Genomic DNA, 17586 nt, shown 5'->3' on the forward strand with positions numbered 1-17586 from the left:
CGGGGGCTCCCGGCCCGCCCCCGCCGGCCCTTCCCGCGGGGGAAGGCGGCGTGGACCGTGCCGGCGTCCTGGGGCAGGCGGCGGGGCCCCGCGCCGCCGGCGTTAGCACCCGTTCTGGGTACTTCCAAGTCTCTTCGTTAGTACAGAGGAGTAAACCTGATCGAGGGTAGGTTTACTCGCCAGTTACTTCGCTCATTTAGTTTAAGAATCGAGGAGTGTAGAGAGCCCTTCACAGTTTGGGAGGATTCGTTCCCTTTTCCGCGATCGCTGGCTAACAACTAAAAATAACATCGCATGGAGGTTTGTGAGACGTTCTGGACCTCAAGCGGATGAGTTACAATTCCTGTATCTTAGTTTTTAGAAGAATGCTAACCATGCGCTTGATGTGTCTCCACCACGCTACAGGTTTGTTTAGCAATCAAAAAGGCAGGGCGTGCTAGCGTCTTTGGCAAGTTGCTAAATGTGTTTTCTCAAAAGTGGATCTTGTTAGGTGGTAGTATGTAAAAGAGCTATGGTTAAAACGCACGCCCTCAGGGGTACTGACTGGTCGATGGATTTGGACAGCTGTCATCGCTGCGTACTCTTAAGTGGTTTACAGTTAATACCGGTGGCGTTATCTTGTTAATCGATAAAGTGTGTATGTATGTGAACACGTTGTGGTTTGTGTGAAGTCTTCCAGTTTTGCATTTTTTGTCCACCACTGTGTGTACTTTCAGTCCTCTGATGCAGTGTCACCTGTTTTCAGCTAAAACTCCATGATTGTCTTCGCCTGAATTTATTCCACCCTGCTCGGTACATTTTCAGCATCCGTGTATCTGAAATAACTTATTCCCGTCTACGAAATAAATTTCCTGTCAAGCTAAGGTGAAGGAGAAAGAGGATGCTCTGATTTGTACAGCACTTTGGAATTACAAAGCATCTGTGCAAAATTCTCTACAGACCCACGACACAGCTACGGTGTACCCATTTTGCAGAGTAAGAAACTGAGTCAGAGAGATTAAGTAGTTCGCCCACTTAAATTAAGTACTGAGCAATTTGGATTAAGCTAGGACCCAGGTTTTCTACTGGACAGCATGCCGGAGCAGAAAATAGTGTTAAACGCTGAATTTTTTAAGACTTTGTATATAGTCTCTTCCTCTTTTTTTAACAGGTGCATTGCCTGGCATGTAATTTCATACCCCGTTAATCTGTATTTGCAATTTTGGCCTTTTAAAATATTTCCTGTTTGTTTTCTGTTCCAGACATTAACCTTTACCGTTTAGTTTTCTCATTGATACGGCCCTTTCATTTCCCCACTGCAAGTGATGAGATCTGGTTATTTAACAGGCTGAGCATTTATTTTGTTTAAACTGGAAAAGTTTTTTTCTTTGCCTGGAGTTCCCTGGATTCCCACAGTAGAAGCTCCTTGGGGAAAAAGGCCTTTTGTTGGGTGCCTTTTTTCTCTACTCAGGCCATAATGTGTATCCATTAATCATCTAATGATTGTTTTCTTTCCTTGTAATAGGTGTTTCATAAAAATGACTAATTCCTTAGTGGATAAATATGGAGAAGACCAGTTTGTATTTATTTGCAGTTCTCAAGTTACAAGCAAATAATGAGTCTGGGTGAGAATGAGGAACAACTTTACAGACACTCTTCAAATCTCATTTATCTGATAGTTTGAAACTTTACCAATATGAAAACTTAACCCCAAAAAGAAAGATAAAATTGACTGGCTCTTTTATGTTTTTTGTTTGTTTGTTTTGTTCCTTCTCCTTTTCCCTGTATATCTTACAGAAATTCAAATTGGCAAATGAAATAAAGAGAAAGGGGTCTTGAATGACTCTCTCTTTGCCTTCCAAAGCACATCATTCCACAAATAGCTTTTTTAAAAATTAAAAAAAAAATTTTTTTTAATGTCTATTTATTTTTGAGAGTGAGAAAGACAGAGCATGAGCAGCATGAGCATGAGGGGCAGAGAGAAAGGGAGACACAGAATCCGAAGCAGGCTCCAGGCTCTGAGCTGTCAGCACAGAACTCACGGGGCTGGAACTCATGGACTGCAAGATCATCACCTGGGCCGAAGTCAGACGCTTAAGTGACTGAGCCATCCAGGGGCCCCTAAAAATTTTCTTTAGAGAGCGTGAGAGCATGAGCAGGGGAGAGGGGCAAAGGGAGGGAGCGGGAGAGAGGGGGGGAGAAGGGGAGGGACAGAAAATCTTAAGCAGGCTCCATGCTCAGTGTGGAGCCCAACGCGGGACCTGATCCCATGGCCCTGGGGTCATGTCCTGAGCCGAAATTAAGAGTTGGACGCTTAAGCGACTCAGCTACCCAGGTTCCCCCACAAAGAGCTTTTAAGGAGGTCAGTAATTTAACAGAAGTTGTTCTGGGGTTTGTAGGATTATGGTAGATTTGTTTCTCCCTCTTTTTTTTTTTTTTTTGTGGTGTCCAGATTTTTCTGTGAGCTATTTATTTATTTATTTATTTATTAAAAATTTTTTTTTCATCGTTTTTTATTTATTTTTGGGACAGAGAGAGACAGAGCATGAACGGGGGAGGGGCAGAGAGAGAGGGAGACACAGAATCGGAAACAGGCTCCAGGCTCTGAGCCATCAGCCCGGAGCCCGACGCGGGGCTCGAACTCACGGACCGCGAGATCGTGACCTGGCTGAAGTCGGACGCTTAACCGACTGCGCCACCCAGGCGCCCCTCTGTGAGCTTTTTAAAATATTAAAAAAAATTTTTTTAATGTTTATTTTTTTTGACAGAGAGCGAGAGAGAGCATGTGTGAGTTGGGGAGGGGCAGAGAGAGAGAGGTAGACAGGATTCTCTGAAGCAGGCTCCAGGGTCTGAGCTGTCAGCACAGAGCCAGACGCAGGGCTCGAAATCACGAACCGTGAGATCATGACCTGACCCGAAGTCCGACACTTAACCAACTGAGCCACCCAGCTGCCCCTAAAATACTACTTACGCTAGGTGCCTGGCTCAGTTGGTTAAGTGTCGGACTTCGGCCTAGGTCATGATCTCACGGTTCGTGGGTTCGAGCCTGGCGTCCGGCTCTGCTGACAGCTCAGAGCCTGGATGGAGCCTGTTTCAGATTCTGTGTCTCCCTCTCTCTCTCTGCTCCTCCCCTGTTCACACGCTGTCTCTGTCTCAACAATAAATAAACGTTAAAAAAAAATTATAAAAAATACTACTTAAGCTATGAAAAAGTAAACTTTGCTTGAAGAATAGTAGTTGTCCTCTTTAATTGACAAGTTTAAGTACTGTTGTTGGATATTGTTTTGTTTTAATAAAAAGGTTAGGTGTCACCTTTAAGTAATAGTAAAAACAGCTACTATTTATTGAATTATTACTCTGAGCCAGGTATTCAGCTAAGTATTGCCTACCTATTCCTCAGTTTTACAAGATAAGTATTTCAAAAGTAAGGAAACTATTTGGAAAGTAAAGTGAGTTGTCCTAAACCAAATAGCTAGAAATGAAGAGGTGCATCTAAATCTGTTTTGCTTAAAGTCAGTACTATGTTAAGCGGCAATGTCTCTAGAAGACCCGGTTTTTAAAACTTGCATGGGTGCAGTTAAGTGAATATAAGGCCAGGAAGTAAGGGTGTTTGTTATTCTGGGGCAGGAAGGTTTCCATAAATATCCAGTCAATATCCTGACCTTAGTATTTATCCAGAATGTTGCCCTATCTGTATAATTGGTCTTAAACAGTGTTAGCAGTTTTACAAGTGCCCACTCTGAGGCCTTGATGAGCCATGTTAAGTTAGTTCCAAATATTCAGATATTCGTTTTTTTTTTAAACTATCACTTAAAAAAAATTTTTTTTATTGTGTATTCCTTTTTCTAGAGAGAGAGACACACACACATAGAGCATGAGCAGGGGAGGGGCAGAGAGAGAGGGAGACGCAGAATCTGAAGCAGGCTCCAGGCTCCGAGCTGCCAGCACAGAGCCTGACGCGGGGCTCGAACTCAGGAACCGTGAGATCATGACCTGAGCTGAAGTCGGCCGCTTAACCGACTGAGCCACCCAGGCACCCCAGATACTAGTTTTTTTTTTTTAAGTTTATATATTTATTTTGAGAGAGAGCACATGCCAGTTGGGGAGGGGCAGAGAGGGAGGGAAAGAGAATCTTAAGCAGACTCCATTCTGTCAGCACAGAACCCAGCTCGAGGTTCGAATTCACGAACTGTGAGATTATGCCCTGAGCTGAAATCAAGTCAGATGCTCAGCTGACTGAGCCACCCACGCACTGCTGGTATTTGTTGTTTTTTTTTATAATTTTTACTTGATGTCAATAGGCAAGTCTGACTCCTAATCTGGGTTCAAATCTTGGCTCTTCTGAACTTTAGCAGTGTGATCTTAGGCAAGTTCCTTAGCATCTTTAAAATGTCTTTTTTTTTTTTTTTCTTTTGGTGGTAAATTGGAGATGACTTAGTAAAGATTAGATGAATATGAAATTCTTGACAATGCCTAAGATATGGTAAGGGCTAAAAAACCTTGTGTGTTTTTTTTGTAAAGGATTTATGACATGACTGTAGAAGAAGGAGTGAGGTAACTTCGAAGTTTCAAATTCATAGATTTTGTGAGTAGTGTTGAGCTTTATTTATTACGATTTTTTCGCTGAAGGCTCGACTGAGTAGAATTCAGTTGTTAGGAGAGAAGTTGAAATTATATGTCAAAATACAGGAGCTGGTATACATGGAATGTAAATTTTTTCTTTTTTTTAATTAAAATTTTATTTATTAGAGAAAGAGGCAGGGAGGGGTAGAGGGAGAGAGAGAGAGAGAGAGAGAGAGAGGGAGAGAGAGAATCCCAAGCAGGCTCTGCACTGTCAGCACAGAGCCTGATGTGGGGCTTGAACCCATAAACTGTGAGACCATGATCTGAGCTGAAATCAAGACTTAGACACCTAACCTACTGGCCACCTAGGAGCCCTAAAATTTCTAAGTCTTCTACCTGATTTGAAGAAAAAACTTCAGTTTTCATATGAGGGTTAGACTGATTAGTATAAATCAAAATTTAGAATGACTACACATAGTTTTTAATTTTTTTATTAAATTTTTTTTAATGTTTTATTTTTTAAGAGAGAGGGACAGAACACAAACAAGGGAGGGGCAGAGAGAGAGGGAGACACAGAATCTAAAAACAGGTTCCAGGCTCTGAGCTGCCAGCACAGAGTCCAGTGTGGGGCTTGAACCCATGAACCATGAGATCATGACCTGAGCTGAAGTTGGATGCTCAACGGGCTGAGCCACCCAGGTACCCCTGACTACACACAGTTTTTAAAAACAGTCTTATTAAGATATACAATACAGTTCACCCCTTTAAAAGTGTACAGTTTGGGGCACCTGGGTGGCTCAGTTGGTTGAGCATCCGACTTTGGCTCAGATCATGATCTCATGGTTTGTGAGTTCGAGCCTTGCGTTGGGCTCTGTGCTGACAGCTTGGAGACTGGAGCCTGCTTCGGATTCTGCGTCTCCCTCTCTCTCTGCCCCTCCCGTGCTCATGCTCTGTCTCTGTCTCCTTCAAAAATAAATAAACATTAAAAAAAATTTAAAAATCTTTCTACTCCTACCCCTCTCTCTCAAAAATGAATAAACATTTAAAAAAATGTAAAAAAGTGTACAATTCAGTGGTTTTTAGTATATTCACAGATTTGGGTAGCTCTTACAACACTAATTGAAGAGCACTTTGATCACTCCAAAAAGAAACCTGTACCCATTAGGTAGTCACCATGTATCTGCCCCCGCAACCACTTATCTGTTTGTCTGTGGATTTGCTGCTCTGGACATTTTCTATAAATGGACTTATACAACGTGTGTTTGTATAAATGGAATCACACAATATGTGGTCTTCTATGACAGGGCTTCTTTCAGTTAGTGTTTTCAGGATTCATCTATACTAACAGCAAGTATCAGTACTTTGTTCCTTTGTGTTGCAGAATAGCACTCCACTGTACTGGTGGACGTACCACATTTTGTTTATTCATTCATCATTTGATGGACATTTTGGGCTGTTACCACTTTTTGACCATGATGAGTAATGCTGCTAAGAACGTTTTGTGCAGGTGTTTGTGTGGACATATGTTTGTTTTTTGGTTTTTTTTTTTTTACTCTTGGGTATATACCTAGGAGTAGAATTGTTAGGTCATATAACTACGTTTAACCTTTTGAGAAATTGACAAACTGTTTTCCAAAGTTGCACGATTTTAAATTCTTATCAGCAGTTGGTGGGCATTCCATTGCATGGAGTCTTCATCAACACTTCATGTTTTTTGATTATAGCCATCACAGTGGGTGTAAAAAGGTGTCTCATTGTGGTTTTGATTTGCATTTCTCGGATGACTGATGATGGTGAAAATTGTTCATTGTTGGCCATTTCTATATATTTGGAGAAATGTTCAGATCCTTTGCCCATTTTTAAACTATTTGTATTTTTGAGTTGTAAGAGTTCTTTGTATTCTGAATATTAGACTTATGGAAGACAGGATTTGTATATATTGCCTTGCATTCTGTGGGTTATCTTTTCACTCTCTTGATAGTGTCTTTTCTTTCAGTTTTGATGAAGTCAATTTTATATATTTTTTCTTTTGTTTGGTGTAGAATAAATGCACATTTGAGATGACATAATAAAATTATAATTTCTAGTATATAGTGATGTTCCTGAGCCATAATTCAAATATTTACAGTGTTTCCTTTTAAAAAAAAATGAATAGCATCTTAGTTTTTTAAGCCTTGAAATCTTATAATTCTTACTGAGAGGTGTTTGAGTTGATTGAGGTTAAATAATGCTTACTTAAAATGCTGGTTTATGGCTTTTTGAGAATATTGTTATGATGGAAGTAGATAAATCTTTTTATCTCTTTTTATCCCTTATCAACCATATCCTACATGTCAGGCACTCTATTTCAATACTTCATATGTTTTTTATTACTCCATTTGACCATTTGAATTCTTCTAGGTCAGTGTATTATGCTGTCCTACATTTGAAGAAACTGAAGCTTGAAAAAGAAGTAACATTCTCAAGATCTTATAATTAGGAAATGGCAGTGCATAGATTTGAATTTCGATCTGATATATGTATATATATATATATGTATATATATAGGTGTATCTCTTTATATCTATATAGATATATATCTCTGTATCTATAGAGATATATCTCTATATATGTCACGCATATCTATACACACATACGTATGTATATATAAGTATGTGTGTGTGTGTGTTCTTAACTGTATATTCCATGTTGCTTCCTTCTCCATACATCTTCTTGAGGAGGATGTTTGTGTCCTATACAAAGTTGTATATGCTCTGTGCTAAGTACAAGTTTGAATGCAATATTTTGTAAAAGTACTTGTTTCTGATGACATATAGTACCAACCATGTAATAAAGTCATGTGATAGTATTGTTTATTCTTCAGCCAGTACTGTGCACTAAATTTGACTCTGGAAGATAAGGTAGAATCTTTCTTTCTCTTGCATCATTATCTGTAGGAGATGCTGCAATCTAATAGACTTGACCTTTAGAGGCAGGTGATTATTGGGGAAGGATAGAATTTAGTTTCTTGTTTGGTAATGCTATTCACCCAAGTTCACAGAGCAGAACTGCTACCAGTGGACCTAGGAAATGGAGAGAGCAGCGGTGTGAGGGTCTGGAGATTATAATTCTTGTCCTTTTATATTACCTATCAGTTGGCCAAGTCACTTTCCTTTTCTGAATTTGTTTCTTTGTATAATTGAAGTTTTGAAGTAGATATTCAAAGGTTTATGTTTATTTTAAATTCCCTGAAGTCACAAAAGATTTGTCTTGCTCACTGTTGTATCCTCAGAGTTTGGTACACAGTGTTAGTATTTGTTGGGAGGCATAAGTATAATTTGACAGAAGTGAGTAGATTTCACCTTTTTTAGTTAGTAATAATCATATGACTGTGCAGGTTTCCTAAATTGTCTGGATTTTTGATTCCTCTTCTGTAAAATGGAGAGAAAAAGATTACCTTTTTCTATAGGGTTTATTGTGAAGATGGAATTGCATGTATATATATGTGTGTATATGTACATATGCACATATGTATACACACATATATAAAGGGCTTACCATGATGCTTGGCACATAGTAATATTCAAAGAAGCTTTTGTCACTGAATTAATATATGTGATCATCTGTTTTTTGCCTTTTTGTTCATTTAGATTATCATAGTTGTTTATTTCTTAAAGAACCGTGATTGAAATAGTCATCTTATTTGGCCAGAACACAGTGTAATTATGAGAAAGGTCATAGCGGCATCCAATTAATGTTATTTTGCTTTTTCTTCCTTCCATAGCTTGTATCTCTAATTTCAGTCTCACCAAAGAGATCTGAGTGTAAAGGGAGAGTGTGATGAAATTAATGCAAATCTTATCTATTGCTTGGAAAGCAACTTAAACCTTATGCCACATTGCTGATGTGTTAGAAGAATCAACTTTATATGTGGCAGACAGCATTATGTAAGTCTAAGGAGACGCTGCATTTTCAAGGACTCCTAGAAGTGTGGTTCTTTATCTTCCTCTCTAATTGATCCTAGGTCAGAAATGGATTGGAAAGTCCATGGAGGCATAGGTAGAAGAAAAATGTCTATGGTAGTTATAGGATACAAGTCCACAATCTATCTTAATCAAAACTTTTAGAGTCTGATATATTTGAGAATTCCAAAATTGTCACGTTTAAAAAAAAATTTTTTTTTTAATGTTTATTTTTGAGAGACACAGAGTGTGAGCCAGGGAGGGGCAGAGAGCAAGGGACACACAGAATCTGAAATAGGCTCCAGCTCTGAGCTGTTAACACAGAGCCCAACGTGGGGCTCGAACTCATGAGCTGTGAGGTCATTACCTAGCTGAAGTCGGATCCCTAACCAACTGAGCCACCCGGATGCCCCTCAGGTTTTTAAAAATTAAAAAAAAAAAATCCATATTTTTAATTTGTTTATTTTAACCATGTTTGTTTATTTTAACCATGTTTGTTTATTTTTAATTTACATCCAAGTTAGTTAGCATATAGTGCAACATGATTTCAGGAGTAGATTCCTTAATGCCCCTTCCCCATTTAGCCCATCCCCCCTCCTACAACCCCTCCAGTAACCCTCTGTTTGTTCTCCATATTTAAGAGTCTCTTATGTTTTTCTCCCCTCCCTGTTTTTATATTATTTTTGCTTCCTTTCCCTTATGCTCATCTGTTTTGTATCTTAAAGTCCTCATAATGAGTGAAGTCATATGATACTTGTCTTTCTCTGACTAATTTCGCTTAGCATGATACCCTCTAGTTCCATCCATGTGATTGCAGATGGCAACATTTCATTCTTTTTGATTGCTGAGCACCTCAGGTTTTATTAAGATAATATGGTACATACATTATATATCTTCAACAGGATCTGGGCAGTTCCTAGTAATCAGACATTAACATTTTTATAGTGAAATGTAGTACTGTCACATGAAGTGGGATATATAGAACATAAATGGCTTTACGTATGTTGAGATTAGGTGTTGTTGGCAAATGAGTTTGTTGAAAATCTGTGAGAAATCTTGCTTTTCAAAGGTTTTTGGTTTGGGGATTTATAGATGTGGGATTGAAGAACCCATTTGCTCACAAGATGTCATTTCTGTAGAATTTCAGATTAACAGTAAATTTAAAGTCAGTGTTGGTTTTCTTCTCTAACACCTGCAGTGTTTCACTGTTTTTAGTTACCTCTAAAAATAATTTGTAGAATTTTAAGATCAGAAGGGATCTTTAAGAAGTAAATCGTTAAAATCCTTCATAATAAAAAAACAAAACAGGTGCCTGGGTGGCCCAGTCAGTTGAGTGTTCAACTCTTGTTTTTGGCTCAGGGTCATGATCTCGTGGTTTGTGAGATTGAGCCCTGTGTCACACTCTGTGCTGAGTGTGGAGCCTGCTTAGGATTCTCTCTTCCCCCACTTTTCTTTCTCTCTTCTCTCTCGTCCCCTCTGCCCTTCTCCCCTGCTCACACTCTCTCTAAAAAAAAAAAAAAAACTTAAAAAAAATCCTTCATAGTAACCTGTCTCATAATTGTTTTTGAACTTAAGTTTTAAATTAAAATAACATACCTGTTGCCAGAAGGAAAGTTAATGTTTTTTTATTCTCCACAGCTGAGTCTGTTGTCTGTCAACTTTATTTTTTTTAATTAATTAATTAATGAAATCTCTGCATCCAACATGGGGCTCTGACTCATGACCTCTGAGATCAAGAGTTGCATGCTTTACCCACTAAGCCAGCCAGGCACCCTGATGTCAAGTTTATTTTATTTTACTTATTTTTTAAGTGTCAGTTGTTTGTTTGTTTGTTTTTTAAGTTATTTTGAGAGCGAGAGCGCATACCCAGGGGAGGTGCAGAGAGAGAATCCCAATCAGACTGCGCTGTGGGGCTTGATCTCACGACCTGGAGTCATGACCTGAGCAGAAATCAAGAGTCAGATGCATAACTGAGCCACCCGGGCGCTCCTGTCAAGTTTAAATGGAAAAATTACATGACTGGAATCCTTGACTCAATTTTATATTTAAGAAATATGATAATGCCATGAGGGTTCCGTGCTTGTTTCTTCCTTGGGGGTACATGTTGAGGGACATGCTCTGGGGCTTTCTAGTTCCCTGGGGTATGCTGTGTTTCATTGATTCATAGGGTGCCTAGTTTTTGTATTTTACCATTTCAGAAAGCAGAATGAGTTACACATGTATTGTCGACCAGATGGCTATTGGGATGTACTTTCACAGGCAGAACATCAAACCCAGCATCAACATTTGCAGAGTGGGTGTCAGTGGCTTGGAAGAAACTCTTAAAGACATTAGTGGAGTGCTCTTTGAACCTTAGGGAACCAAATGGTTGAAGAGCAGTGGGGGTGAAAACAACTAGCTCTCTACACACTACAAAGCCAGGTAAGAGCTAAAGGCTTTTTAGCTCTTTGATGGCTTCTTCTTCTTCTTCTTCTTCTTTTTTTTAATGTTTTATTTATTTTTGAGACAGAGAGAGACAGCATGAGCAGGGGAGGGGCAGAGAGAGAGTGAGACACAGAATCTGAAGCACGTTCCAGGCTCTGAGCTGTCGGCACAGAGCCCGGTGTGGGCCTGGAACCCATGGGCCATGCGATCATGGCCCTGAGCTGAGGTCGGACACTCAACCGACTGAGCCTCCCAGGCGCCCCTTTGATGGCTTCTTTTATGAAATGCTGCATTACTACTGTTTTCTCTACAACTTTTTTGTGGATAAAAACAGATATAATTGAATCTGAGTCAATAAGTGATTCATAATCATTGGATTCTGAATGTGAAGTAGTTTTAGAAGCACTTTAGCTAATTTATTTTGCTTATGTTTTTCTTTTATGTATGTAAAAGGTGGCACATGATCAAAACTTCAAGTTTACAAGAATTATAAAAGTGTGAAGAAGTGATAAGAAAATACTATGATACTTTAATAGTTTTTTTATTAGTGGCATATAGAATAATGTGTACAAATATAGTACATTAAGTGAATATTAAACTAAGTAAAATGTGATTAAGTGAGGGTATTAGATTAAATATGATACATAAATGAATATCAAATTGGAATATTTGGCCACAAGGTATAAGGTGGTGCTGTTGCTTCTCATTTCATTCCTTTTTTAATTTTAGGTACTTTATGTAATTCTTTTAGGAGTCTTATTTTGTTCTGTCTTCATCATCTATATGGGAGTCTTTGATTCTAGATGGCAGTGGACAGGCCTGTGAGCTTAACATACATCTTAATTCTGAATTTTCTCTCAGAATCTGCTTTTTACTACTTTGTAGGAATTAGGTAGACAGTATTGTTTCTGTGGTTTTTTTTAATTAAAAAATTTTTTTTAATGTTTTTTTATTTTTGAGAAGAGAGAGAGTGTGAATAGGGAAGGGGCAGAGAGGAAGAGAGACACAGAATCTGAAGCAGGCTCCAGGCTCCAAGCTGTCAGCACAGAGCCCAACGTGGGGCTCGAACTCATGAACCGTGAGATCATGCACTGAGCTGAAGTCAGACGCTTAACCGACTGAGCCATCCAGGCGCCCCAAATTTTTTTAATGTTTTATTTGTTTTTGAGAGAGAGACAGAGTGTGAGTGGGGGAGGGCCAGAGAGAGAGGGAGACACAGAATCGGAAGCAGGCTCCAGGCTCTGAGCTATAAGCACAGAGCCCGACGTGGGGCTTGAACGCACTAACCGTGAGATCATGACCCGAGCTGAAGTCGGTCGCTTAACCGAATGAGCCATCCAGGCACCCCAACAGCAGTGCTTTTGTGACAGATGAGTAAGAAACAGGAGACCTCAAGAGAATTCTAGTAAAGACAGGCCCTTTCCCATTCTCACTGTGTGTGAATGCTAGAGGTGCTATAGTATCTTCTGACCCCCATTCCTGCTTTTTCAGGGTTGGCTCCTTAATCAAATAGGTGTTCTTCATGGAAATGTGGGGTGTGTTATGATACCAGGGTAAGAAACACATTTTACATTTCAAATTTGGACACATATAAACAAATATTATTTAAAATGAACTTTAACAAACAAGTGCTGGTCATAGTCCAGTAAATGGATCTTAAGTTCCTTTAATGAGTTGCAATCATTATTTGGAAAACACTACCCCTGTTTCCCTGCCCCCCTTTATGTATGTATGTATGTATGTGTATATGTGTGTGTGTGTGTGTGTGTGTGTGTGTATACATATATATGTGTGTATATATATATATATATATATCATCCTGGTATGCACATATATATGTGTATATATATGTATACATATATATATATACATATAAATACACACACACACACACACACACACACACACACACACACCATCGTCATATGAATAAGTGAGCCATAGTGAGTTGTGGATGGGAAAACGTAAATTTAAATCTCTAGTTAGTCCTTGTTTTACCATCTGGGATATTGCATCTGCAATTATTTTATTTTATTTTATTTTATTTTATAGGCTGGAGCATTGGATTTACTGAAGGAGCTTAAGAATATTCCCATGACCCTGGAATTATTACAGGTATGTGCTAAAATGTGTCATGATTTGGATAGATTATTGTCCTAAAATGCCAAAACATTTTTACTACCAATAAGTTTTTTGTATTGTCCTGTTATGGTGTGAATCATTATTAACTCTTGTGTTTTTTTTAAAAGATGGTAACATAAATCAATAATCTAAGTTATCATTATAGAAAAAGTTGCCTTCTCAAGAAGAATAAAATCTAAATCTTCCAAGTTTGTAATCTCACCGTGAAAGGAAAGGAAGTTGGACTCTTGGCCCTGATTTGATTTCCCAAAACCTCACTTTCGTTGTCAGTGACAGCAGCTGCCATCAGGACACCAGCCTCTGGGGTGCCTTTTAGCAGCCGTTCCTCATTTCTCCCCCTTCTGCCCTAGGAACCACTAATCGAGCCACATTTTTGTCTCTACAGATTTACCTATTCTGGAAATTTCATATAAATGAAATCATATAATATATGACCTTTTGTGTCTGCCTGCCTTGTTTTTTTTCCTTTGAAGATTAAAAAATTTCTTTATTTTAATTATGATCTACCCCTCAACGTGGGGCTCAAACTCGTGACCTGAAGATCAAGAGTCGCATGCTCTCCCGGCACAGTCAGCCAGGTGCCCCTTTGGCCTTTACTCAGCGTAATCTTTTCAGGGTTCATCCATGTTGTAGCATGTGTCAGTCCCTCGTTCCCTTTTATGGCTGAATAATAGTCCACTGTATGGTTATACCACATTTTGTTTATCCATTTGTCATTTGATGGACATTTGGGTTGTTTCTACTTTTTTGGTTGTTATGACTCATGCTGCTTGCTGTGCACATTCACGTACAGGTTTGTGTGTTTTTGGTTCTCTCTGGTAGAGATCTGAAAGAGTCGAAATGATGAGTTGTATGGTAACTTTATGTTGAATATTTTGAGGACCTGCCAGACTGTTTTCCCACGTGACCGTACCATTTTACATTCTCAGGAGCAAGTAAACGAAGGTTCCAGTTTATCCACATTCTTGCCAACACTTATTATTTGTCTTTGATTATAGCCATCTTACTGGGCGTGAAGTGATATTTCATTGTGGTGTTTATTTCCATTTCCCAAATGACTAATGTCGAACATCTTTTTCGTATGCTTCTTAACCAGTCATATATTTACTTTGGAGAACTGTTTTTTCAGATCCTTTTCCTGTTTTGAAATTGGATAATTTGTCTTTTTAGTTTTAAGTTGTAATAGTTCTTTATATATTCTAGATACAAGTCCATTATGAGATACAGGATTTTCAAGTGTTACCTCCCCTGGGCTTTACTTTCTTAGTGGTGTTCTTTGAAGCACAAAAGCTTAAAATTTTGTTGTAGTCTGATTTACTGTTTTCTTTGGTTGCTTGTGCTTTAGTTGCCTAATTCAGGGCTACAAAAATTTATTCTTTTGTTTTTTAGCTCTTTCATTTAGTTCTGTGATTCATTTTGAGTTAATTTTCATGTGTGGTATAAAGAAGTCCAATTTCATTCTTTTATGCATGGATATCTAGTTCAGCTTTTTTTAAAAAATGCTAGCTATTTATTTATTTATTTATTTATTTATTTTTGAGAGAGAGAGAGGGAACGTGAGCAGGGGAGGGGCAGAGAGAGACACAGACACACACAACACACACAACCTCCCCCACCCCCCCAGAATCCGAGCTGGCAGCACAGATCCTGACGTGGGGGCTTGAACTCACGAACTGTGGGATGACTTGAGGCCAAGTCAGACACTTTAACCGACTGAGCCACCCAGGCACCTCTTACTTTTTAAAATATTCTTCTCTCTAATGAATTATCTTGAGATCCTTATTGAAAATCAGTGGCAGAAAAATGTAGGGATTTATTTCTGGATTCTTAAATCTATTAATCTTGTCTCTCCTTATATAGGACCACATTGCCTTGATCATTGAGGTTTTGTAGTAAGTTTTGAATTTGGGAATTATGCGTCCTTCAATTTTTTCAAGATTGTTTTGGCTATTTTGGGTCCCTTGTATTTCCTTATGAACTTTAGGATAAGCTTATCAATTTCTGCACAAAAGGCAGCTGGGATTTTAATAGGGATTTTATTTTAGTCTGATTTTCTTAGCATTGCAATCTTAACATTTAAGTCTTATGATCCATGTATATGGGATGCCTTTACATGTATTTAAGTCTTTAATTTTTCTCAATGTTTTAGAGTAGCTCTATGTTTTTACTTTAAGATTTAGGGGGTATCTTAAATCATCTTGGCGGAAACTCATGAGTGACCATAAAGGTGATTTTTCTTCTAGAGTATACCAGTCTGCTTATTTCCTGTGATGCTGACAGCATCTCTTAATCTCACTGCTCATTCCTCTCTGCTGTACCAGCAGTGTGCATCTGATTCCCTAAGTCAGCTTAGTGGCCTCTCCATCTTTCCAGGGTAGTGTCTTTATAATTGCATAGCTGGTGTTCTATAGAAACCAGATGGCCAGCCATGGGCAAAGGCATACATTTTCTGTGTCCAGAATTTCACAGTATATAGTTGATCTCAAAAACCTTCATTAGTCCTGCAAACAAGAAGCCTGTTTAAATCTACAGTCCTTAATGTTATTTGAGCACACAGTACTTTTTTGTAGGGCACTTTTTATATCCTATAAATTAAAGTCTACTGGTTTTAGGAAAAGTCTAGAGAATTCTTAGAGGTACGTTTAGACTTGGTTATCCAAGTAAAATGGCTTCATAATCCTTTCTTCTCTCTAGTTTCATCTGCTGTTCCCCAAATACTCTCTTCAAAAGGAGGAAAAAAACCTACCCAGATCTTTGTTTTTCACGCTACCTCAGCAGCCTTGTTTCTTATTATTCTTGACTGGATAGTCTCTTCCTTAGAGAAGTATGTTTGTTACGGATTCCTGCATTCTCCGGATGGATTTTCGTAGGTTTTAAGTAGGAAATTATTGACTCTTTAGTGATGAAAACATCCTGTGACAGTTAAAAAGCAGTCACCCAAAGTACATGATTTGTTCATGCTCTTCCTGTATCTTTGCTTGCCTCTGACTACCTCTTAAAGCTCCATTGTCTTTGCCAACCTGTGTCAGCCCCAAGCTTCAGAACTGTATTAGTAGCTCAAATGATTTGTTCCACTCGTTCCAAAAATAGATTTTCTTCTGGGTGGGTGGATGGGGTGGGTTTTGGGGTGGTAGTAAGGAAGAGCTGTGAATGGGTGCTGGAGGGAGGAGTGCCAAAGGCATCGGGATAAGAAAGTCAGACCTGACACTCAGTACTCGGTTGTAATTGCAGGCCTGGCTTCTAAGCACTTAGCTGTATCCAGTAGGACAGCTCTGGGTCCACACAGTTGTAGGCTATGCCATCTGGCCCAGGAACTTGCTTGTGGACAATTTTCCATATTGAAGTGTTTTAGAAGAGTTCTAAAAAGTTCTAAAGTATTTTCTTTATTAAAAAAGTTCCAAGAGCATTTTATTAAAGCAGTAAACCACTTTCTTCGGGGGGAAACCCTCCCCAAACATTAATCCCAAACCATTTTAGGATTCTAGAATTGTGGAATCCCCTTTATCTTTCTGCTGTGGAACCTTATCTGCCTTGCACAGCTTTCTTTCCATAGATACAGCTTAGGCCATTCTGGCCAAACACATATTCTAAATTCTTGAGCAGAATTTCTGTCCTGAATCTCTTTGTTGAGAAGTTTGAATAATTTAGCAGGAAAACTGTAAGTACCCATTTATTACTCTACCTTAAAGTTTACAGCAGGGATTCCTGCTTTTTTTAACCACTAACAATTCCTTTTCTTGTTTTTTTCTTCCATTGACCATATGTCTTGAAAGATCGTCTACTAACAACTTGAACTAACTAAATAATTTACCATTTGTTTTTTTATTTATCATCCTTAATTGGCCTGTCACAGCTTTTGTGTTCTTTGAGCACAATTTGAAAACCATTGATGTCCTGGAAAGAGCTGGACTTTGGAGGTGCATTTAAATCCCAGCTTTGCCAATTAGGTATGGTGTATTGCTGGATGAGTAGGGATAATGATATCAAGCTTAAAGGTTGTTAGGAAGGGGTGCCTGGCTGGCTCATTCAGTGGAGCAGGTGACTGTTGATCTCAGGGTTGTAAGGGCAAGCCCCACATTGGGCATGAAGTCCACTTGAATAAATTAAATTAAAAAAAATAAATGGTGGTTAGGAAGATTAGTGAATATGGATGCTCCCAGCATATTTGTGGGTACATAGTATTACCACATGATATATTACTGTATTCTGTGAAGTCCTTTTTTTAACAAACGTTTATTTATTTTGATAGAGGAAGAGAAAGGGGGGAAGGGCAGAGAGAGAGAGGGAGAGACAGAATCCCAAGCAGGCTCTGCACTGTCAGTTCAGAGCCTGATGCGGGGCTCAATCCCATGAACCATGAGATCATGACGTGAGCCGGTATCAGGAGTCTGATGCCTTAACCGACTGAGCCACCCTGGGGCCCCTCTGTGAAGTCCATTTTAGTATCTGTAATTGTATGCTGATGTGGGGCAAAAAAAAAAAAAATGTTCTTAAACCTCTGTAGATGGTAATATTCAAGTATCCTCAATAAAGTTGC

The 17586-nt window shown here is 38.8% G+C and overlaps 1 protein-coding gene across 1 annotated transcript in view; it reads left to right on the plus strand.

Annotated features, from left to right (window-relative positions):
- TCEA1 (transcription elongation factor A1) overlaps positions 1 to 17586 on the plus strand; it is a 47383-nt gene that overhangs the window by 5363 nt on the left and 24434 nt on the right. Inside the window, exon 2 of the mRNA XM_040487796.1 lies at positions 12960 to 13022. Within this exon, the coding sequence (XP_040343730.1) occupies positions 12960 to 13022 (63 nt within the window). The remainder of the gene's footprint in view (positions 1 to 12959; positions 13023 to 17586) is intronic.

Source organism: Herpailurus yagouaroundi, unplaced genomic scaffold, assembly GCF_014898765.1.
Source record: "Herpailurus yagouaroundi ecotype Mexico unplaced genomic scaffold, PumYag 165, whole genome shotgun sequence".
NCBI lineage: Eukaryota > Metazoa > Chordata > Mammalia > Carnivora > Felidae > Herpailurus > Herpailurus yagouaroundi.